At 47.3% G+C, this 25,359-nt stretch overlaps 2 protein-coding genes across 2 annotated transcripts in view; one reads left to right on the top strand and one right to left on the bottom strand.

Annotated features, from left to right (window-relative positions):
• LOC139049425 (TBC1 domain family member 2B-like) overlaps positions 1-25,359 on the top strand; it is a 192,085-nt gene that overhangs the window by 31,862 nt on the left and 134,864 nt on the right. Inside the window, exons 16-17 of the mRNA XM_070524740.1 lie at positions 1,069-1,245; positions 3,737-3,871. Coding sequence (XP_070380841.1) covers positions 1,069-1,245; positions 3,737-3,871 — 312 coding nt within the window. The remainder of the gene's footprint in view (positions 1-1,068; positions 1,246-3,736; positions 3,872-25,359) is intronic.
• The window catches only part of LOC139049864 (uncharacterized), a 147,213-nt gene continuing 128,151 nt past the window's right edge, over positions 6,298-25,359 (bottom strand). Inside the window, exons 3-4 of the mRNA XM_070525698.1 lie at positions 10,604-10,826; positions 6,298-9,526 (exon numbers count right to left, since the gene is read on the bottom strand). Of these exons, the coding sequence (XP_070381799.1) occupies positions 9,210-9,526; positions 10,604-10,826 (540 nt within the window). The 3' untranslated portion in view covers positions 6,298-9,209. The remainder of the gene's footprint in view (positions 9,527-10,603; positions 10,827-25,359) is intronic.

Here is a 25,359-nt window from a genome sequence, read left to right as displayed (position 1 = left end):
AGAAGTTTGTTAATCAGTTAATTGAACATTGTGATTAGATGTGGAAGTAACATCTGCCTCCACAAGTAGTCCACTTAAAGAGGCAGTATTACACTCTCTGCCACAGGTAATTGGTAATTTAAAAATTTTGTTGAGGTTAAAAAAGAAAGGGAAGTCAGGCAGTATAGGCATTTGCTCATCCTGTGCCCCACATTACCGAGATCTTGTCGCACATCAAAGATTGGTTTCAACTTTGTCGGCATTGCGCAACACGTATTCTGCAAAAGGAATGACAAGGTTTATACATGAAATTTCCCAAATACCCACCGCAGTGCATCTGCGTCATGTTTCTATGACGACTGTCTTCGATCATTAAAAACAGGAAACTATAGACGAAATGATGTTTTTACTGCCCAAGCTTCATGGCAGCAGCAGACATCAGAACTTGCACGAAAGTCACCGTTTACAAAATTGTAATGGACAACTAGAGGACATGTGTTCTCACAAATGAAGGGAGTTAGTGTGTACTCAGGCCATAATTTTCTGCTGGAAGCTCCTTGCCTTGCACCAGTTCCAAGAAATGAGCACTGAAGCTTTGCACAGAAATGCATCGATCTTCCATTGTTGTCTTTGCAATATGGAACAGCTCAGTTTATGCATGTGATAACAGGAAAAGCAATGCATTTTATGGCACATTTTGAGTTGGTATTCCCTGAAACTGGTGCAAGCCATAGAATTTCTAGCAAAGCATTATGCTTAGAGTACTGACCAACTTCAGTTTTGCAATTGTAATATGCCCCCACTAATCACTAACCCAGAGTCCATTAGTGAAACTGTTTATAATCATATTGGTGATTATTTTGCAAATTCTGCTGTGAAGCTTTGCAAGTGAAAATTGCCTCGAATCCCCTATTTTTAATCATCCCGAGACATTATTGCAGAAACACATAGTGTACATTTGTGTGAATTCTTGTTAAGCATGCTTGATGTTCTGTACAAGGAAATAAGAACTTCCCTACGTGAATTGAATGAATGTTTATAAATTGTCAAGAGGGCCAGCGCTGTAGAAAATAACTTCACTCTTCGCAGCGAGTCCTTAAGGACTTGATGGCTGAAAAGCTGCCACGGCTAAGCACCCACTTGGAGGCTAACAAGGTGGACCTGTCCCTGTTCACCTTCAACTGGTTCCTCACTGTTTTTGTGGACACCATCCCAGCCGAGACGTACCTCTACATCTGGGATGTGTTCCTCTATGAGGGAAACAAGGTACACAAGCTGTGGAAGAAAAATTTTCTCCAAACATCCAGCATTTTCTTGGACTCAAAATACTGTCATTAGTTCCACTTACCTGAAGCTTTAAGTATGGTGTACTTCTGTTAAGACATTCTAAATTAATATCAATTCTTTTATAAGCTAACCTGTTAGGAGTATTCTGTTCAGGTTTCCATAAATTTAATGCACCTCTGTCAAGTTGAGCTTCTGATAAATATTTATGTTATCATTCACACCTGTTTGCATTTGTCTTAAAAGATGTTGACCAAATTTGCAGGTTTCACCTTTAACTGGTATCTGTGGGGTGGCAATCAATTACGGGACAATCCATGAAAATCAGGTGACACTGACATCACATGGACACAGCTAAAAAGCTTCCCAAAACCGCTGCTGAGCATTTCAACCAACCAGGTCATAACTTTGATGAACCTAAACTCTACATCCTACAGTGAAATTTTCGTTCTGCGCGAGACAGGAAATACAGAGAATCATACCACATCATGCCTCGCCCACTCGCATTACCCCGTCTCCCCTTTAGAAGAACCCTATCTGTATATACTGTGCCAACGAAAGCATATGCCACCTTGAAAAAGACAAGTCCACTTGTCGGAAAGTTGGCTCCCACTTTTGCCTTGTTCTCGTTTTGCTCATCGTCTTGAGCTAATCAGGTATCATATGCATCTATTGCAGTCTAGCATTTTGTCCATCTCTCCTCAACTTTTGTTTGTCTTTTCCATGAAAACCTTTATCTCTATATTGTACAGTTACCTGTGCCTATAGTAACTCTGGTTCTACCAATCTCTTCCCTGCTTTTTTCACCTATACTCTAAATGCCTCTTGCTTACCTTGGCTGCCTGAACCGTCACTGCTTCCATCCACTTTGAATCCCAACACTTCTGAAAGATGGATGTTCCCTTCCAGTCCTGTTGGGTGAATACCCTAGCATTCCATTTCTATGTGCCGAGTTGCTTCCAGATTTCTGTTGCAACAGAAACATGCCTCATCATGTTGAAAATATTTGCTGCTGTATGTTTTTTTTCCTTAGGCAGCCAGCTTGGGCCTTGAATAGCAAGGCGCTGCCCTCTGCTGCCCTCTGTGTATCATACAGCCTTTCTTTCCTGCTACATTTATAAGTTTCCATGGATTTCTTCATTTTCATCCTTTGCATCCAATTTACCATTTGTGTCTCTCGCTTTCTTTTTGATGACTCTGGTTTTCCCAAATTAAGGAAAAGTGGTGTGCCCTGTTTAGCCTCTCTTGCCCCATGGACCAGTATTGGAATCACTGGATAGGCATTAAAAAATGCAGGAAGCTATCTGAAAATGCAGTACTTAACATAGCACTATTTTGTGTATGCTTCAGGACATGGAGACCTAACATCCTTCATTCCACACGAAGATTATAAGAATATCTCGTTTCTTATCGAGCTGTGAAATCAATACTCTGACAACATCTTTTCTGGTCAGGAAGCATAAATTCATATTGAGAAAAGAAAAATGTGGGCTGGAGTTTTTGAACCCCTTTAACTACTCCACTCTGATCGCAGTGCCACTTTTTTTTATCTCTTCTGGTTCTAAGTGGTTGGTGAAACATTCCTGAATAGATGTTAGGTGAAAAAAGACACACAAAAACGAAAGATCAGACAGGCTGGTGGAGGGATTTTTGTCTCATCTGCCCTTTCTGTAGGCATGTCTGTTCCCATTTGGCACAACATCAGCACTGAGCGTTCAGCATAGCTTCTGAATGGCAAATTCCAAGCCATGAACTCATGCTTACCAACAACCATTTTGGGCTACATGCGCAAAGAGAAATAAGAGCCTCAGTCAGGTGCCAACATGTTGACAGCTAAAGCTGTTCATGTAAGGCCCACTGATCATCCTTGGCCTTCATTCGCCCTCACTTCATGTGTAATGAGGAATACTAATTGATTACAAATTTACTGCTGAGTTTGCAGTTGGAAAGAAATCTGTTTTTTGTTCCCCCCACCCCCCCCAACAAAACTGTAGGCTTTATGGGACGTGTTGCAGCATAAAGCATCATAAGAAACACCACTATGCGTGTTTCCCTTGCTAGCGCATAACATCTTTGCTACATGTAAAATCAGCATCACAGTTCATGCACCTTGATTTTCACGAAGAAGGCAGATTTCCATGCAGCCTTTGGAAAGTTTGCCGATTGCAGATGCTGCCATAGGAACTTCACAGAAGCTCATAGAAGCTTCACAGTAATTGAGCTGGAAGATATGGAGCCCTTTAAATGTTTGATGCAAACAACAGTTAAACCTGGTTACAGCAAAGATGCATACAATGCAGAAGTGCTCTTGTTGTATCAGATATTCGTTATAAGCATATATTCATTACACGTTGATAGGAGCAAGACACATTTTAGATTTACTTTGTTGCATTTGAGAATTCGCTACATCCGTGCTCGTTACATTGAGGATCGACTGTACTAGTACATCTTGTAATTCTACTGTCAATTTCAGGTCCTCTTCCGCTTTGCCCTTGCGATCTTCAAAATCTGCGAGACAGAGATCTTGGCTCAGGAGGACTACATGGCCATCAACCGCTACCTGCGAACCATGTCGGAGAGGATCACCGACATCCGACAGCTTGCTCAGGTAATGTACGCATGTTTCTGCTGCCTACGCTCAGAACCAGAACTCGGCAGTAACCTTTGAAGCACTATGCCATACATTCAGTGTGCTGGAGTCCAGCCAAGACAGGGAGGTCATTCAAGAACTTGCCTCTCTTCGATCATCCTTTGGAATATTTTCACTGGTTACCATCCTTGTTTCACACAGGTGTGGCCTAGTGATCGAGTGTTCGCCTTAGCTGTAGGAGGTAGTGGGTTCGATTCCCACCGCTGCCGGACTTGCTACTGCCACTCCGGCAGTAGCAAAGAAAATCCCAGCCTGGGGTTTGGCCTTATTCAGGGGCGATACACTTGTGAAAGGAGCCTGTGCTCTAAATTTCTGTCGAAACCTTCACGACCTTCCGCCCCCCCGAAAGGTTTGGACCGCTCCAATGGCAGCCATTTCCCATGTGGCATCTCAATGCACCTTTTAGGTGGGGATACCCTCAGGGTTGAGGGTATCCTCGGGCGTTGAGGCCCCATTATGGCCAAACACCTGGCCAGGAGTGTGCTTGAGCCGATTTTTCTGGTAGGTAACTGGCGACGGCTCTATTCTGCCTCTCACAGATGCAGCGAATACACATCATCAAGGCCGCCTGTGGTTGGACCAGAAGTGCCCATGGAGCATGCACATATAATCATATAATCTCTATAGGGCCCCCTGTCGAGATGCAAGCACCCACCAAGCACCAGGCTGGGAGACACTTATACTCGTCACAAAATCTAGTGGGTTTACGGCGGCACTGGGATTCGGACCCAGTGCCTCTCCCATACGAGGCGCATGCTCTACTGCTAAGCCATCACTGCGGTTTTAAAAAGGAGTCTGGCGGTCCCATGCTGCCGACTTCCTAACAGGTGTCTTTTTTAGCCGCAGCGGTAGTGAAATGGTAGAGCTTCTGGCTTGTATGCGGCAGGTACTGGGCTTGCATCCCAATGTTGCTGGAAACCCACAGTTTCTTTCTATAGGGTAGAGATGTGCCACGACCTGGTGTTCGGTTGTTTATATGGGGTCTCATCTTGGAAGGAGGCCCAACAGATTTGCGAGTGTCTCTAGGTGCCCTTCTCCCACCACAGCGTCGGTGAAATATTCGAGCACGTTCTGCTGCTGTCAGAGGCAGACGAGTGCTGCCCCCAGGCACCTATAGGTAAAAAAAAGGTATAAGCGCCCTCCCAGCTAGGTGCTCAACAACTACAAGAGTTCCAGGCGCTTGGAAGGACATACACCTATTGCAAAGTTGGCAGCATGGCACTGTCAGATTCCTTTTTTTCCCCTCCTTTCTGAAATACATCATCCTCTGAAGAAGGCCAAATTCCAGGTCAGGGGAGCGCTTGTATCTATTTTCGACAAACCGGTGGGTGACCGGAAGGCAGCGGGAATTGAACCCACGACCTTCCACAGCCTTGGCGAACACTCCACCACAAAGCCACACTTGTGGTTGACTGCTGGTTAAAGACAGGCAACAAACAATGCCAAAAATATTTCTTGTTCTAAAGGCCCCATTACAAAAGACAATTTCATGATGCAAATAAGAAAATGCATGCTTTCGAAAACAACTTTTGTTTCTTATCTTGCATTTAATTAAATATAACATTGTGGCGCAAAGCCTGCGTCTTGTCTATACACTTCTATGCAAATTGGAACAAATTTTGCTGTAAACGTTTATTACCCTCAAAGCAGAAAGCTTAAGCCTAGAGCAATGTCCAAATAAGGAGGTGTGCCATACCACTCGTACTGCTACTTGCACCACTTGTGCCAGTACCACTAAGCATTCATTGTGCAGAAAGCTGCAGTCTAGAGTCATGACGAAACAAGCAGTTGTGCTGTACTAACAAGTCATATCGGTACTTCTGCGGCTGGTCCTTTCTGATACTGAATCAACCAGTACCAGTTGACGGCTGATATGAATGGAAATATGGTCATAGCTTTTCAAAGAGTGTTTCCCCAGTGTGGGATGTGTGTTCCCAAAACATCAAACTTTGTAACAGCAAGAATATGTCATTGGTCATAAAGAACGAATAAAATGCTGTGTGGGAAAGTTTATTTCATTCTAGTACACTGATTGTCATGGAAGCATCTTATGCTGCCTTTTGTATGCATAGAAGCAACATTTGAAGATAGAATGAAGATTGCTATGTTTATGAAGTTTACCTTTAATGGCGCTGTTGATTTGATGACTGGTGAACAATTCTCGATTTAGCGGTAAACAAAATCGTTTCGGCTCACTGCCATCATTTCTGTGCCACACCATCTTATTTGTAAGATGTACCATCGTTTCTTTGTAAGGACAAGTGCAGCAATACAGGAATAATGGGAAGCTTAGATGTGCACGTGACAGTGGTGGATGAACGTGGTACTTTGTCTCCAGCAAAGGATTAAGTGCTGTTCAGTGAAGAACAAACTGCAAGACACCATTTCTTGTCAGTATATATATATTTTTTTATTAAGAATTGATCGTACACTGAGGGAGAAAGCTACAAAAAACACACTTGGCAATGTTGTACAGAGCTTTTCATAAACAGTGGCCACCGACACAGTCACACGCGTAATAAGAGGCGCACAGGCTGCGGAAAGCACAGAGGTTTGTTCTCGGGAAAGAGCCAAGAAAAGGCAACAGAACCTCCACCGAAATAACAAACATGCGTGCGCATGCACATGTATAATATACTCATATGTATGTACTATCGAAGGATTAGGGCGGAAATAGTGTGCATACCGGATGCATCGATAAAAAGGAACCAGGTCTCTCTGCTGTCGGCCTTTTCGAGGCCGACAATCGTAACACGAGTACCTTGCCTCAACAAAGCAAGCAAGAGGTCCCACCGGCTTCTGCTCGTGCATTCCGCATTTTTTACAACATGTGTCTGTACGAATGCCTGGCCATTGTTGACCAGCAAGAACTTGGATAAAAGAGAAGCCTCATGGTATTGTGAAACGCTTCTGCAATGTCTTTCCAATGTCGAGAATTGCGATGTGGTGTTTTGCCTTCAGCGAAGACAAGCAAGCACGACGGCCTTTGCCGTTACATTGCATGTATTATGCATGTCGGTAAGAATGTCTGGCCATTGGCAGTAATTATGGGGAACTCGAATAAAGAATAAGTCTCTTTGTAAACTGAAATGTTTCGGCACCGTCTGAACAAGTAAACTGTGTTAACATTGTAAGCAGGCTGTTTCTTGGTAATTGAGCAGAGAACAGACTGCGCAACACATTCAGCAAAAGTAATCTTAAACTTTAGCAAGTCTGTTTGGGCAACGTAGTGTTAACATCATTTGCTAGAGTACAAGGAACCAAGGTTTCAACACTGGCAGGAAACCCTTAGGAAGCCCTAAATTGAAAATATACAACTTTTGCCCTAACTTTAGCGCTACAGTTATACAGCAACAACTCAATTGCACAAGCTACTTGCACTGTGTACAAAACATTCTGAGCAACTTAAGTATATGTTGGTTATAATCAACATCAGCGTGCACAAAAATTAACAGCATGCAAGCAGCAACTTTCTCCAACACTTAGCAGCGTTTCAGTGAACAGCTTCGGGTTGCGGAAAAAACAAAGCTGCGCAGGTGAAAGGAGCGTGCTGCTTAAGCATCCTTAACAGTCTTTTGTGTGCAATTAAGTAACATGCTTGATATCTCAGCATTGCTGAATGTGTATGTGAATTCATCTCACAGGCAGTTTTTTGTTCTTTCTTTTTATAGCTCCAGCTATAGAAGTATTACTGACTTAGCTGGCACTCACTTTAAGAGGTTGTAAAGACAGTTGTAAGATTGTTTGCCCCTGATAGTGTATCCAGAAGCTGTAAATGGACAACTTTTGCATGTTTAAATGGAACAAATTTTTAACTCTTGCGTGTCGATAGCTAGAACACTCTTCCTTAAACATGTTTCTATCATTTGATCATGCAGCAGTGTTGGCACAAGTTGTTTGATCACGATTTCGCACCATTAAGCATGGTGCAACTTCCAGGAAAAAAATTTTTGCGTCTAAAAAGCCTAGTATATTTTTCTCGGCACGTTGCAAGCAGACGTTCTGTCATCCTGTGCAGCTAACTAAAGTCAGCCACAGTGAGGCAGTATTACTAAATTGGCTTTTAAATGCACTTTTGAACTTTCCTATTGGACCAATCTGTACACCCAGGAGTCTTCTAGCAATATGCATGCTTATAAGTTGGTATTGAACTTACATTCGTAGTTTTCAACCTAAGGGGCACTAAATGTGACCTCATGTTCCTTGTTGCCGATTTTATCACTGCATTCAAAGTAGAACATCCATCATGGTCACAGCAAAGAAGACAGGCCACTACAGAATTGGTTGTGTTAGAAGACAACATTCCACCACGAAAATGCACTTCAGAACTGAAGCTTTTCAAGGTGAATGCGCTCCCGTTGCGGTTGAATTAATTTATGCTTGCCCACTTCAGGCCCCACTGGGGAACATGCTTACCCTCAAGGCTGCTGAGCTATGCTGGCAACCCAGAGGATGACGGAGTGCTCTAGGACACATTTTGAATCTTGCCTATGGAAACTCATGGCATGAGTCGGTAATGTGTAGAACTGTAACTGGTTGCACCGACAGGTGGCATCTACGTAATAATGACAAGAACAACACTCGACATTTCCCACCCATATCCTGGGATGCATTTCATTAGCCTGCATACTTCTTGCTTCTGAAGAGAGCCCTCATTTGCTGAACTGAGAGAGGAAAATGTCATCGGTCCAAAGGAAAAGATCTGCACTTGGTTTGCTGCATGTTCTCAAATATTGACAACCTTTGCATAGCTGCCTAGCTGTGGTTTGCACTAAGTTCACTCAGTGGTGCCACCACATTGAACACAGTACAGTGCTACGAGAAATACCTTGTTATTGTGCATGTTGGCCATGAACACATTTATTACTGTGCACATTACCATTAATGCACAACGGCAGCATGCAATTTTTTGCACCGTCTAGCAGGTGTGTTCGACCGTTATGACTTTTGCAACACTATGTGCTGGGCACCGCCTATGTCATTGGCTGCAAGATGATGGCACACAGTGCTCTGTAAACGTCCATAAGCCTTTGTCTTCAAAACTTTTTTGCGAGCGGCGCGAGTGGGCGCCGGGGCATAGTTTTCAGACTGGAGCCACTGGATGCACAAGCGTAGTGCTTTAACTTTTATTAGTCCTACTGGCAATGACCTGCAATACTGTTGCGAAAGGGTGTCAATGTCGTTACGTTAGCCGTCATTATTACGTGCATGTCACCTTGCGTCTTTCAGTCCAGTGCGGCCCCTTTTACCCTCTCCGGTTGGCGTAAAGGGGGGCATGGGGCGTACCCCCCCCCTTTTACCAGAGGTAGTGGGGCTTGGAATGCTGCTTCTTCTCGAAGGCCTTCTTGAACTTGCGTTCCTTGCCCAAGTCCTTGTGGACGCGGCGGCTCTGCTTGGCATAGCGCAGTGCCGCCCGAGCGCGGCTGTTGGTGTGCAGGCGGTAAGGGCGCGGCGACTCCTCGGCCTCCTTGACGTGGTGCGCCACGGGCCGGTGGATCTGGTGACCCGAGCGAACTGGCATTGACACCGTGTAGTGGCGCTCGTGCTGTGGCTTGTCGTGGCTCCGCTTGGACTCCGAGTGCTTGGACGGCTTGCTGGCGTGCGTCAGCCTCTCTGCGTGTTGGGGAACAAAGAAGAATGCAGAAATTAGACAGCAATTTGGGGGTTTTTATACTGTCGAGGAGATTTATTCTGTCCGTGCTTGTCCACTTGGACGGATCGGCTGCAGATCAGCCAGCATGCACCAGCCGACATCAATAAGACAAGCCGGAATTAGGAAGTCTTCTAGAGGAATTGTAGCTTGTGTATTTCCTCGTCATGTGAAGTGTGTTCGCATGAGAAAGAAATACCCCTCTCCGCAGCAAGGTTAAAGCACCGCGCGATGACGACATCACACTTTCGTTAGATGGTGGGGACCCAGCGGATCTTCGTGTTGGTACAGGGGAGTGTTTTTTCCCAAGCTACAAGCACATCTCGTTGGCCGGCAAGGAAAAAGTGCCCAGCCTTCATGTGTTCTCGACAGGGAGAGAGCACGTGTTGGCGAGCGTCCGTTTTAGAGGCTAGCCACCATTCCTCGCGAGCTGCAGCAGGTGAAGTGTATGTTTAGTCTGGGCTTGAAAGCGTTGCGTGGTTCAAGGCTAGCTGAATGTCCAAGTCTAATCAAAATTAACAAGACCCAAAGGCTACAACAGCGATGAGCAGTGTGGCCAAAGTTTCATTCCTATGCAAGAGGCACGGCAGAATGCAAGCAGATGATAGTTGGATTTTTTCTGTTGTTGTTGTTGTTGTTGAAGTGCACTACATCAACTATTGTACAAAGTAACAGCAGGAAGAAATGCACTGATCAAAACACGCTTTCTTGATTGAGGTCATCGATCGGCCAATGACATCGCTCTATGGTAATCTGCTGGCTGACATCAAAGGGCAGCTGCTGGCAGTCTTGAAACAATCAAGGAGACGGGCGCTGTTGAAGAGAGAGCTTGCGACACTATTTATTCGGACGACAATGTAAATTTGTCGCTTCGTTTTTTTGCACGATGTCGCGTCTGTATGGTTTGCTCCAAGCCACGAAGCGACATGGTCTGCCTGTCAGATCGCTTGTCACTTGAATATTGCGTGCATGCGGTTGCCATTAATGCCAGACACACCAAAAAAATCTCCAATATGTGGGCAAGACGGATATATACGCACCATGGTGTGGCTGGGCGTGTCCTCCTGCACCGCCCCGACCGTGGTGCTGTCCGGCGGGGTGTGCGAGGTCCTGGAGATGGATGTCAGTGCTGTGCGGGTCCCGCTGGCGCTTGCTGTGTGCCGCCCGGTGATTGACCAGAGTATCTCCTTGCAGGCTAGCCTCGTGTCGGGATACCGAGCCCAGGGCATGCTTCTGAATGTCCTTCAGCTCCTTCTCGCCTCCCTGCAAGCCAGTGTCGGCCATTTGTTTACCAATGACTGCCATTGTTGCTTAGCAGGTTGAACATAATGCATTGGGTGTAACATAAATAGGAGCGCAACACATATGTGACACTTCCAGCTAAACCTTTTGCAGATTCCCTCTCAAATTTCGCAGAGGAGTAGCTTTACTGACCTGTTTCGTTCACATAAAGCTGAAGAGAGCGTCGCCTGCGGCGACACCGCTTATTTAGCAAAAAGTGGAAGTGCAGCTTTCGCTGCATTGTGGCGGTGCTGACACCTGTCACCGCTATGGCGATATCATGGCCTCTGCGATATGGTGATGCGTAGGCACTGTGCACTTCCCGATCTCTGAGGCTGTGACGAATCATCATAGTTGGCATCACAAATAGCACCAACGAAAGCTTCGAAAAAAAAAACTTGCCTTTGTAGCTGCGAACTGTTATTCTCATGAGTACTTGCCTACCACCACCTTTACAATCAGCGCACTCCTCGTTTGACTCGAAATAACATACATGTCGTACCCTTTTCAAATTTATATGTATATACAGTGTGTTTCAGCAAACACTTTCAAAAATCGTTAAAAGTTGCCTGTGGCAGATATCACAATTCTACTTCATGAGCTGGTTTACTCGAAGCGGTGGGCAATACTTGCATAAAAAATTGAGATCGAAAATCGGCTAATTAATCAAAATTCACTAATCAAGTTTTTAACTAATTACATTATGGCCCATATTGCAATTTACAAATTCTAGCCTTGTTCACTGAAACACCCTGCATATCTTCTAGACTTTTCGGATTCGCGCGAACTACCTGTATATAGTATTTTACTGAAACTACACTTGTGCCTTTTACTGTTGACTGCTGGGTCCGGACCAACATCTCCTTTTTGACTCGGACCTACCCACCAAAACGATATGCATACTTCAAGGCAAAATTTTGTACATTAACATTATTAGTAGTAGTAGGATTATGCAGAGTTCTATCAATTTGTAATATGTTCTTTGCCACCGTGTGCAGCATGCGTTCACCGAATTCCTACGTGGCCATTCTAGCCACTTCGCTTCCCATTGGAACGCACATGCCCAAGTCGGGAATCGATCCTCGTACCTCATACCCTATAGCTTTCCCGCACCAGTGGCGCACCTAGGATCCCCGGCCCAATTGCAAGTTTCCCAGAGACTTAAGATGCATATGGATGCGGTAGCAAGGGCATTCGAAAACCCAAGGGTGCGTACAGGCAAAGAAGTGCACTGGACAGAACACAGATGAAAGTCTGCATGCAAGGTTGCTTTTTACCCCACTCTTTTTATAGCTGTAGGTTTTTGTGCTCGTCCATAGATGGATAACACACATAAAGGGGGTCACTGGAGAAAGGGGGAGTGACGCAGAGGGGTCGCTGTTTATGACAGCTCCACCAAATAGACGCGTTCCCGGGCTTCGCAAACAAACTGGGGCCCGCGGGACTGACAGGGTGGGTGAGTGCTATGCGTGCAGTGGGGGCCACATAAGCCGCGAGCACTTGGAGCTGTAGTTCCGTGCAGTGTCCTCGGAAGCCCCGCCCGCTGGAGATAGGAACACTGTGCCGTGACATTTGCTGAGGCCAGAGAACTGTCGCAGAACTCACTGCACTGGCAACCGCCTTCGGCTTGCTTGTAGCACACGCACTTTCTTGGACATGACCAGACTATCCTGTTGTATACGTGTCGCTGAGCGGTCTTTTGCAGGCACGCTTCGGTACTCGCAGGCTATCAAATCCGGACAGCTTGAGAAGGTAGTCCTGAAGGCTCGCTACGGAAATTTTTTGTCATAATTGGTAGTTTACAAGAAAATCTGTAGACATTTCATCATCATCATCATCATCATCATCATCCTATCTTTATGTCCACTGCCCAGGATGAAGACCTCTCCCAGTGACCTCCAATTACCTGTCTTGCAATAGCTGATTCCAACTTGCACTTGTAAATTTTCCAATTTCATCGTTCCACGTAATTTTCTGCTGTCCTTGACTGCACCTCCCTTCCCTTGGCACCCGCATTTCTCAATAGTCTACCAGTTATCTGTCCTACGCAAGGTGTCTCTACAACTAGTTTGTTAGATTTCTATAGACAGCTAAGCTACTTGGGCTGCCTGGTGAATCCATACGAGTACAGAGTGCGAGACAAACGAAGTGACAGGACACAGCAGCAGGTGGCATCCCGTTTCTTCTTCACTTGTCCTTGTTCTCAACAAGCTAGGTTTTCTGCTCGTCTATAGAGAGCCTATCTTTACAAAACCATGCGCCGCACTATGAATTTTACCAGCCTTGATCTCTTGTTGTAAGGAGTTGGGGTGTATGTTCGGCCTTGGCAAAATATCTGACTTCGTCGGAAAGCGTGTCCTGTGCCGCCGTCTCCTTGCTGTTCTTTTGGGACTACCGCATGCTGATTGGACGTGGGTTCCATTATTATATGGACTATACATACATATTTATTTGGCTGATTTTGCTCTCACTATGTCCTTTTGCCTGGACGGAATCGAGAGACTTGACTGGCAAACGTATTTACGAGCCTATGTACACTGGTCCATCTATGGTGCATAAATTTTGCAGTGGGCTTCTTTAGATAGGCTGTTAGAACTATTCAACAAAGTCCACGAGTCCATCAATATCAGAGAAAAAAAAAGAAACCTGTTTAGGTTTTGTATATGGCTAGAGTGAAATTTTGCAATGGAAGATGCTGGAACATATGACATCGCGGTAGTGGGACATCGATTAATAAATCAAGGGAGAGCACTGACAAGAAATCAGCAACATTAATTATGTTCATCTGCTTGTCATCAGGTATTTTGCAAAGGAAACACCTGGACCTCACGGCTAGCTTGTTCCGGCCTAAGTCGCAGGATGTTGAACACAGGTGCACTCGCTATAAACTGTCTAAAAGCAATGTTATAGAACTTAGAAGTGTATTTCTACAGTGTATCGGGTGCCAGCATCTACACTGACCATATATATATATATATATATGTGGAAAGCCTGTTTAGGAAGGTGTTCCTTGTGAGTGCGCTGCGTCATCTAATTCCTTCCCATGTTCCCAAACGTGGCAGTTTTATGATGAAATACTTGTTAACGACTCATCTGTGGGCACTGCAGACTTTGGATAGGTAAAAAAACAAAGAACAATTGGGGACAAGGACAATAAGACAAGGTAAAGCTGTCTGCAGCACAACTTGTAGAATGTCTGCATTTATATCGCAAAGGAATGTGCTCCCCTGGTCAAAAGTGTACAAGCTCCGGGGAAAAGCAGATTTTTTTTTTAAGTTTATTTACACAGCCTAAAATTGACAAATGCGGTCCAAACTTCGCCACAGAAACGCCCCACTCCACTTGTCAATTCTCATCTTTGCATACAGGGAACGATTAAGGTATTTTCTATAAACGTGCTATGGCCAGTGCACTTTAGATAATGGCTGCACACAATTGATCGATGCCTGCTTACCGTACGTATTGCCGTGTGCCCGCCGTATTCATCTTCGCCCCCTTTGCATCCCCTATTCCATTACTTACGCCCCCCCCCCCCCTTTCCGTGTAGGGTAGCAAACCGGACGATCATATTGCTGACCTTCCTATTTTCTTATTTCTCTCGCTCACTCTCTCTACTGTAGGCTTCCTACATAACGGCAAAACAATATTACGTAAAGTTACGTGCGTAAGTATTCACTCGCTCTGCTGATTGGCCGATGTCCTCCGTAGCTTCCGCACTGCTGCACCCATTTGCGGGCGACGCGGCCCGCGTGCAGCTTCGCGTCGCGCGGGCCCTATAATTAGCGTCGTGTCCGGCCGGCCGCCGAACGGGTCGGCACAGAGGCAGGCGCTCTCATTTGCGGAGAGCACTCTGCGGAGAAGACGGTGGTGCCCCCCGCATGCATTTATGCATATGCGGCCGCCTCCCCCGATAGGCGCCTCGGCGACTAACGGCTCTCTTCCGAAACTAGCGTCGCTGGGCCGATAAAGCAGCAGCAGCGCCGCCGAACGGGCGAGCGACTCGCGGCCGTTATAGTACGGCGCGAGAGAGTGCGGCCGAAAAGTCGAACGAGTCAATCGACCAGCCGGAGCTCGCAGTTTGCAAGGCCTTGCAGAAGCGAACATTAGCGGTCTACAGAGTATCTTCAGCTTTGTTGTCGGCTGACCGATCTGCCTTTCCATAGACTTGACCTTCTGGCTGTATAAATGAGAGGTTATGCACAGGATAAAGTCGCTAACATGGGCATTTTCTTTTCATCTGCTGGTGCGCCGCATAGACTTCCGGTCGATAGGATTTGTGTGTGTGTGTGACGCTGCTAGGAGGGCTCATGAAGAAGCCGTGAAGGAATACATCCCCCTATCAAGAACTTACGCAGCAGCAATAGAGACCATCGATACAAGTCGTTGGCCATGCGTGTGTATTTTTTCCCCTGTATATGTGTGATTCATAAACTTCCGAACAACTTCCCTATATTTTGATGACTATGTACAGGCTCTGGTCTATATACAATAGCTAAGGCCTAAGTGCACCCTCACGAAAACTTAGATGCCATACTTCGAAGTTTACAACTGTCTTAAAATGTTTGGTTGTTTATGAACCGCACAAAGGGAAACATACCTTGGACTAGAAACACATCGCTTGATTTTACGAACTTACCCTGGCTATAAAGGTATACAGACTATACGTATACCTGAAATTTGTTAGACGATTTCCTCTGGTCAGCGGTCGCCCGTTGGAGCCAGCATATCGACAGACAAAGGTCGACAAGAAAGATAGCGCGAGGCTTTATAATAAAACATCTACAGATGTTGTCTCGATTGTCGACGTAATAAGTTCACCGAAGATTACGACACTCCCTAATGCGAACGATGAACGCAGCCCTACACGTATTTTCATTTCGTGATATACCGGCTGGCGCGAACGACCTGTCTCGTGCGGCGCGTTGCAAACGGAGCGAAGGTGCGGCGCGACTGCCTCGCTAATCGGCAGATCACCAGAGGCAGCGCGTGGTTGAAGCGTGGGCGCGATTGACAGCAGCCGCCGCAGGAAGACCTCCGCTCATGCAGCGCTTTGCTTCCATATATGGCATCGGTTGACGCGCTCGCAGCATGCCCTCTCGACGACGTAATCGGTGAACAGACGACGGCGCGCTACTCTGGCGCCATCTCGTAGCGGTCGTCGCCGCAGAGCCCGTCTTGCGCGGCACTACGCTTTTTTTTGTCGCGCTTTCGTCATACCCTCCTCCCCCGCTTTCCTCCTCGCGCTCTCTTCGCTATCGCCGTCTTTCATCCACCGCTGCGCTCCGTGCTCGCTCTTTCATCCTTCGCTGTGTTCGTTCGCTCGGTTACACCGAGGGACGCCGACGCTCAACGGAGGAACGGGCGCTTATCTATTTTTTGTCTCGAGGCAGAAAAAAGTCGAACGTATATATATCAGTTGGTGAACCGCAGCGCATGGACAACAAGATGCTTCAAATGGGAACATGTAGTACGTGGCTCTGAAGCGTTCGGAAGAGGAATGTTTTCGGTGCTGCAAAAAGAAAAAAAAAAAAAAGAAAAGAACCGCAGGCGTTCCGTTTCGCGATGGCGGCTCACGATGCTGTGCTAAGTATAAGACGCAAGGCGTGCGCATCCGCTGTCAGTTTCCCACGGCGCTTCGGGGCTCTACTTACGTATCGTGAGGACAAGATTATGCGATGCGCGATGTCGGACCTCGGTCGTTATCACGTCACTCCCCTGCCGGCATTCATCGTGTGAAGAGACATTTTACCGCTGGAGTTCCGCTTAAGTTATGCATGAAAACCTAAACAAAATAAACTGAATTGCAGGGTTTTACGTGCCAAAACCACTTTCTGATTATGAGGCACGCCGTAGCGGGGACACCGGAAATTTCGACCACTTGGAGTTCTTTAACCTGCACCTAAATCTAAGTACCACGGGTGTTTTCGCATTTCGCCTCCATAAAAATGCGGCCGCCGTGCCTGGGATTCGATCCCGCGACCTCGTTCTTAGTAGCCCAACACCATAGCCACTGAGCAACCACGGCGGGTACATAAAAATCTAAACCATATACCCTATCCAAAAGACCAGTACGCCCATGCCATAACTCTATATGCGCCTCATCCTTGCGAATATTTGCACCAACATGTATTTTAAAAGCTTTCTTTTTTATTTGTTTTTTGCTCACGCAGCGAGCTCGGGCCTCAAGTGACAAGGCACTCATTTCTTGCCGTATTTGCGAATCGTGTTAGTGTCAGACAACGCCACTCACGACCGTGGCGGCGAACACGGTTATGACTGACTCTGGCTGACACTCCCATGGCTATAGCATGCATACAAATACCCAAGAAGAAACTAAACTAAAAAAATCTAGGCAACATTACAGGCTTTTTGGCAAAAAGACCTGCTCCAAAAACGCCAATAGTTAAAAATAAGAGGGAAGAAGTTTGGGCGGGTTGGTGGGATACGTACAAACTGGGATAAATAGCGCAAGACACAGGGACAAGCAGGAACACGGAACGAGCGCTAACTGAGCGCTCGTCCCGTGTTCCTGCTTTTCCCTGTGTCTTTCTTGCGCTATGTATCCCAGTTTGTAAGTTAGAAATAACTTCGCCTGGCTTTCTGAAACTCAACCTAAACCGCGAAGTACGGCCTATGAAGAATTTAGAAGACCTGATTTCGGCACTTTCCGTGACTTACAACGTTGTTATTAAAAGATCCATCGACGAACGCTTCCGCCAACAGCTTTTCTCTTTTTTTTTCTTTTTTCTCCGCGGAGAAATCGCGGCGCGGCTGTGGCGAAAGAAAAAAAAAAGTGCAACGTCATCAAAAGATCCGGCACTACGACGACGCCGAACGAACCAATCATCTTGATTGATCTGGTGAGCCGCGGTAATGCGCCATACGTAGACGTATAGCAGTAACGGCTATATATAGCTCAACAGGGAACGGAACGATGAAAAGTGCTAGAGAACCACGGTGAAAATTTTAGTTCGATATCTTCACTGCTACGCCTCGGCCTTTTCCTTTCGCGTTACTGCATGCTCACAGACTTGTTTCTTTTTTCATTTGCCTTGTTTACCGCTATCTACTCGGGCTAAAACACAAGCACGAGTCGATCCCAGCGCGTTCGACGACACGCAAGGGTTTAAGAAACGAAACAATGAACGGCGCCTGCACGATCGCAATTGTTGAGATCAACAACCAAAAAAGACAAGACGGTGGCACAGCACGTACTGCTGCCCTTGTGGCGTGGTTCGTCTGTACGACCATTACTCTGCTTCGGGCTCGTTTATTATCGTCTGCTTTGTGGGCCTTATATTTGTATTCTGCTTTATGGGCCTTATACTTGTCTTCTGCTTCTTAGGCCTTACTTGCCTTCTGTTTCTTGGGCCTTACTTGCCTTCTGCTTCTTGGGCCTTACTTGCCGTCTGCTTTGTTTAGTCTTACACATCGTCTTCCATTTTTTGTTTTTTTCGGCATCCTGACCTTGCCTCAAGTAAAGGAGGTATACCCAGCAAGCACGCGCGCACATATCTGGTGGTGCGCCTTCGCCCGGAACTAGATTTTTGCTCGACGAGGTTTTGTTTCCCGAGCACGCGAAGGGAATACAAGAACAAGAAAAAAAAAAAGAAAGAACGAGCGAAACCTTTGACCTCTCACCCCTTTTTCAGCCGCCAACGCACACAAACACAACAGGCAGCATCGTTTCTCCGCAACAGCTTGCAGCGAAATCAGTTTCCCGTCGATGGAACCGGGGCACCCGCCCGTCAAAATAAGCGAACGCGGGAGGAAAACAAACAAGGCAGTGTTTCGCCGACCGAAGAGAGGTCGTCGCCAAATCGCAACAAAATCGCGTCGTAAGGCGAGAAACGAGGCACGAGCGACAGAATGGGAGAAGAAGAGGAGGGAGAAGTAAAAAAATAGATAGAAAAATGAGGGGGCAACAACAGCGGAGTTTCTCTGACGATCTTTCCATTAGTGCGTGCGTTGCAGCACAAGTCTACCACGTATACAGCAGCCGAAATTTGTTCGTTTTTTTTTTTTCGGGCGTACGCAGTTGATATGTTCCTCACGACGACGAACTGCACAGATTGCCGCTGCTCGCGAATCGATTGCTCACAGCGTTCGCGTCAAGTTAAACGCACAGTCACCGTCATACTTAACCCGAACACGCCGTGTAAGCGCCTTCTTTCTCCTGCGGAGGGTTCCGCGGATTTCCTTTGGGGGTGCCTTGAATTGTGCTAGTTTAATGCGTATTACTTCCAAAGCATTCGATGTTTGCTTGTCACAGCCCGCGTTTGTTAATGTTTCAAAGCTTTGTCAGTAATGCGCAGGCCGGTTTACTGCAGACCGCTGCAGAAGTCGGGCCGTATTGGGCCTTTGCGCTCAGACGCTAGCTCGAGGAACGTTCTTCAACATCACACTCACTGCATTAAATTCAGCCTTGCTTAGCAGAAAGCGCGCTTGAAATTAGGTGGGGCGATTCGGGCTTAATTTGTAAGCGTAAAACTCGAAAGACTAAAACACATATGCCAGTATATGCTTAATTACTATCTTTTTAAGTTTCCCGCATTCGTTCAGCAAGAAAAGGATTGCATTGCGGAAGAACGAAGGAACATCATGGCCTTTTCCGGAATTTCGAGCAGCTTCGCGCATGCACACACGTCTTCCTGCGAGCAAGGTCGACGAAAGTTGATAGATTGGTTCAGTGGGTTTGACGTCACGAAGCAACACGACGGTTAATTATGGCAGACGCCTTCATGGAAATGCGGTGGTCACTGCCGGGAATCGAACCTTCGACGTGGCGTGCTCGGCAGCGGAACGTCGTAACCACTGCAACGGGTCGACAAAAGTTACCACGACGAGTTTATGTTAGTTATGAGAGCGGTATAATGAATTGACTGCAACGGAGCAAAAGTAGGGGGTAAACAGCCTACTTTGCACCTACACACACACACACACACACACACACACACACACACACACACACACACACACACACACACACACACACACACACACACACACACACACACACACACACACAGTGAAGTGCCCCCTTTGGCGTCCCGGTTAATACGATTGCGTGTACACGATATCGCAACACCCTCTCGCATATCTCTGTCGACTCAGCGCGTCAGTATTTCGCATGCTTTGTTGCTAGGTGAGGCGATCTAGGGTGCCTTGGGGCGCTCCCTATCCCCCGCTCCACACCGCAACCTAGTCATACTCAACCTGAGTGGAACAGACGATACCGCGTGTCATGGCGGTTTGTCTGGAATATGGGTGTATAGGGTGGCTTGCGTCCGACTGGAACAGACGATAACGTGGCGGCGCCATGAAGTTGTGCGAATGCGTGCGTGTCTGGAAGGATCGGGGGAGGAAGGACTCTCCCAGTGTTGGCGAATCGGTGCGCATTGTGTGATTGTGAGAAGGGGGGGAGGGGCTCCCGTCGGAGGAACCTCAATCACAGCTATCTCGTCCGAGCCAGCCGAGGAGACGTCCTGAGGAGCTCCGATTACGAGACTCCGCAGTGCGGTCCTGTAAACACGTTGCCGAGCCAGACGCCGGCGGAAGCCGTTCCGGCGCCTCAGGAGAGATGCATGCACACACAAACACATGCACGCGCGCGCATGTGGTTGCAAGAGGATCGCGGCGGCCTGAGACGACGCTGATGCCGATGCAGCCGCGTGTGACGCCACTGAGGTCGCCGTTTCAAGGTGACGCGCGCACCGAACGCGTCGAATCGCCGCCGGATCACGTGCTTATATTTATATATATATATATATATATATATATATATATATATATATATATATATATATATATATATATATATATATATATATATATATGCGCGCGCCGCGCCGTGTATATGTGAGCGTGGCGCCTATGCAAATCGAGCGCGTGAATCATGTACGCAGCAATCTGAGTTGCTCCTGGCAAGCGTGACAGACAACTCGCCGCCGTAGCTCTGTGGTTATACGGCGTCGCGCCGATGAGCACGAGGTCGCGGGCTCGATTTCCGACTTTTCAATGGCGGCGGCATACGAAAAAAAAAAACATACGCACGTGCACTGTTTATTCGGAGGTACGTAAGGTAATCCCAAGTGGTCAAAAATATTTCGGATCCCTCCACTGTGGCGTTCTGCATGATCTTCTGTGCAGTTTAGAGACGTTAAGCTCGACGATTACAGGACGACAGGCATGACGTTGTGCGATGTTTGCAGCGACGTGTACTAGACGGCAGATGACTAGTTGTTCTCAACTGATTGCCCTCATTTACATGCATGCGAATAGCAATTAAGCTGGTGGCATGCATACACTCCTAAAACACTCCATACACTCCGTCAGGCCAGCGTATCAAGTCACAGTAGAGCGTTTTGCTATTTAAGGAAATTGATAGTTACAACTTTGATTTCGCAACTCAATACAACTGTTAGGGCTTCCTGTAACTTCCTAAAAATCCTTAATGTGGTCTGTGAACCTGAAGGATGCTGTAGTGGAGCGCTCGGGCTTGGATTTGCACCACCGGTTTTTTTTTTATTAATTTCATCGCCCCGATGGTCCCCGAAATCTGCCCAAAGCGAAACTGAGGGACCGGAAGAGACGAAGAGAGATATATTGTCTCACAGTTTCTTGAAACTTTGCTATTTTGCTAGCCGGCTTCAGGTATGTATGTTACCTGTGGCGTAAGGATTACAAGGGAAGGGAAGCGTAGCAGAGGGCGGCAGAAAGTTAGGTGGGCGGATGAGATTAAAAAGTTTGCAGGGACGACATGGCCACAATTAGTACATGACCGGGGTTGTTGAAGTATGGGAGAGGCCTTTGCCCTGCAGTGGGCGTAACCAGGCTGATGATGATGATGATGATGTGGCGTAAGATCCATCACGCTTGTTAAAAAAAAGTCGGTCCTATAGAAGAATACCTACAATGTACCTGCGCTAAAAGAAAAGAAGGACGCGACGGCTTTGTTATTAAATTTCTGCCTCTAGAAGCTGTGGTTCTGCTACCTGAAACGCTGCACCTTAAGAGCCACGTCACATAAATATCGCTCTCCAAACGTACACGCCACCGACTGGCCAACGGTCCGCATCGCACCCTGGAGAGGAGAGGGGGAGAGAGAGAGGTTGCGCGGTGCATCTGGATCGAACCCAGATTTATAGAGTACACCGTAACGGGGTCACCGCGGAGCGTGAGCGCGCGCTCACCGTCTCTAGCTGTCTCCGAGGGTCTCAGACCGCGGCCCGCGCCAAGAACTCTCGGAGCGCAACGGCGAAGGGCAGAACCCCAGGTGGAGAGTGGTTTTGGGAGAGAAGGACACAGAAGGCGAAAGCCCGCGTGGTGTCTGCAGGGAAAGTCCGTTTGCCTCTGTTGTTGTCCATCCTCTCCGAGATCAGCCATTTCGCGGTGCCCGCGCGAAGGAAATAAAATAAGGAGGACTAGAAGAAGATGGCGCGCGAGATGCCGCCAACTTCTCCGGGCTCTTTGTCTCCCCACTCCCTCGGAGCGTCGAGCCAACAAGATCTCGTCGTTGTTGCCGTCCGTTATAACGCGCAGCGCAAACACACACACACACACACACATAGAGAGAGAGAGAGAGAGAGAGAGAGAAAATAGACACACGTGCACACAACGCACACGCCCCGCTGTGCGCGCCGACACACAAAAGAAGCGGTTCGCGGTGCCGCCGGGACGAGATTTCTTCTTCCTCCTCCTCCCCCATTCTCCGGTAAATAAAGCGAGAGAGGAGAACAGAGTCAACAAACGTTTCCGTTTCGTATACTATGCAGTGCGCAGAAGACGGCGGGCCTAGCGGGACAGAGCCGGTGTGCGTGCGCGTGTGTGCTGGCGAGGGAAGGAGGGGGGAGGGGGGGCAGTATAGCGACCGCGGCGGCTTCTTTGACAGTGCGTATAAAGCAACGAAAGCCAGGTCTCGGGCCTGTTATTGATTTCGGATGCAGCCTCAGCGGGGCGCGCGCGATCTCCCTCTTGCAGCGACTGCCTTTGCCGGTGTACGTAGCGATACGTAGCAGCTGTATACAGTATAAGAAGCGCGGTGGATCTGTTATAGAGCTGGTGGCGAAGGTGGTGGCGGCGGCGTCAGTGTACGTGGCGGTCGGTCTGCTCTTCCTGTAATCTTTCTGTACGTTCCGCCGCGCATTGAGAAGGGGAGAGGGTGTCGTCGAGAATGACCGCAAAAAGGAAAAGCCCCTCACTCCGTTCCACTTCCCGCTCCACTCTTCCCGCTCCACTCTTCCCGCTTCGCGTCGCGTTTTCGCTTTGCTCTCAACGTCGCCGTTCCTTTTTTTCTTCTTCTCCCGACTCCCTTTTTTCAGGGTTTCTCTTTCTAATTCTTTATCTTTACGCTATGGCGCATCGTATGTAGAGGCCTCTGTTTCTTTCGGAATGTCGAGCCCGCATTTATCAAGGCTTCTCTTTCTCTCTCCGCAAACGCTGCAGAACACAAAAGACGAAAAGGCAAGGGTGAAAGAAGAAGGGGAATATCAGGAAGCTGCTCGCGAGAAAACCGCCGGCTTAAAGGAAACAATGCTCGATTGAAGGAAGGGCCTCGCCGCACAGAGACCGAGACAAAAAAAAAAGGGGGGGGGGGTAGAGTAGGGAGCAGAGGAGGCGGGTAGGGGGGCGGCATAAAACATACACAGAACCTAAAACTGATTTTAAAAATGAGAGAGAAAAAAAAGGGGGATAGGCGGCGTCGTTCCTTTATTTGTTTCTCCGATAGGCGCAGGCATCTCTGTGTCCTCGCAGAGGCAGCCCTGGGAGGACTCGCTTCGAAAGCCGCCGCCCGCTTTTCCTTTTCCTCTCCCGCGCACTCGTTTCGTTTTGTCGTTTCTAGGGTTTGGATATCTTAGCGATATTTGCCTTTTTCCCGTCGCTAGTCGCCTTGCTGGCGGTTTTCCAGAGCTGCGTATGGCGTCTTGCAGTGCACTGCACATAAGCGGTGTGGCGGAAAAAAAAAGAAAGAAAGAAAGAATGAAAACGCCCCCGCGACACAACCGAGGCACAACCGCGGGCATGAATGCAATAGCTAGCTGTACAGGCATCCGGCACAGCCGTTTTGCGGTCGTCATATCTCGATCGCGTTCCGCGCCTGGTTTTCGGGGGGTGCCCCCTCCCCCATGCACTTGGCTCGATTTCGTTTAAATTTTCGAGAATGCATCTTTGTTCAATGCGGAACGGGCGTACCGCGAACCCGCTTAAGCGAAAAAAGAAATCTTGCGGAGCGATGAATACGTGACATCGAGAAAAGAAAAATAAGGAAGGAAAGAAATAAAAAAAGAAACGGCCAATGCAAAGCGCGTGCCAGGAGAGCACGATCTTTTCGTTAATATAAATCATTTGCTGCTGTTCTGTCATGTATGTTTGAATGCAATACTTCACCCCTTCCCCCACCCTTCACACACACGCACACACACGTCTTTTGGTTGTGGGACTTCTTGAATGGCTCTTATCATTACTGATGCGGCGAGGGAATGAGGAATGCGCATGCGCACAGGATTGCGGTAATGCTCGGTTGTTTCGGCCTGTGACGGCGGCGTCGGTCGTCTTCATTATTTCTAGCGCCTTCTATCGATTGTCGTTTACGTCGTGTTTATATATGTATCGCTTACTGGATAATCTGTCGATCTTCATCAGGCCGCCATTACGCCAGCCCGATCAAGGTCTCAACGTGAGAAGAGTCACTCAGTGTTACTGTGAATATTGGTAGCAGAAGTTTGACTGTTCATTAGAACACGGTTTTCTTTGTTTTGTTTTTTTTCTTTTTTAGAACACAGGTTGTGCATATCCACGTATGTTGTACGTTCAAAATGTCGACGACTTGTCTGAGGATATCGGTCCCCAGAGGGCACATTGTTTAAAACAGCGATATAGTTGCCATATCTCTGTTCTGACCTGAGGCCTGTTATAATCGAATTACTATGTTCACCATGAAATATATACAAACTACCACTTTTTTTTTTTCAAATCGTGCCAGCGGCAATACCTTCACCGAACGTGCACAGCAGCGATATTTCTGCTTAGTATTCTGATTTTCTTTACATCAACGTTCGTTTAGTAAAACGAACACATTTCCCTAAGGTATGTATTTGGGTCTCTTGGCATGCCATAAGTATGTACATAGTTGCGCAACTCTGTGCATACGAGTGCACATCTGTTTACTAGTTTGCAAACATGCTGCTTCAACTCGTTTTCAAATAAACGTTTGTTTTCCCAAAAGGAAGAAAAGAAAAAACGTTCAGCAACGGTCAATAGCAATTATTCGCAGTAATCAACCTGCTTTAGTCAATCCGTGCGACTTCGACTATTCATCATACCTTGCTGGTGAACCAGCGCACTGACACGGACACAGTGAAGACACACAAGCAGCGAGTGTCGTCTTTTCTTGTGTGTCTTCACTGTGTCCGTGTCAGTGTGCTGCTTGACCAGCAAGGTATGATGATTAATCACCAACTAGCCCAACTTTCCACATTATTGGACTATCCAGTTCGCGCAATTTGAACGGTTCGTT

This window comes from Dermacentor albipictus, chromosome 9, assembly GCF_038994185.2.
Source record: "Dermacentor albipictus isolate Rhodes 1998 colony chromosome 9, USDA_Dalb.pri_finalv2, whole genome shotgun sequence".
NCBI classification, from domain to species: domain Eukaryota; kingdom Metazoa; phylum Arthropoda; class Arachnida; order Ixodida; family Ixodidae; genus Dermacentor; species Dermacentor albipictus.
The sequence above is the reverse complement of the archived record's forward strand: the minus strand, read 5'-3'. Positions and strand labels throughout refer to the sequence as shown.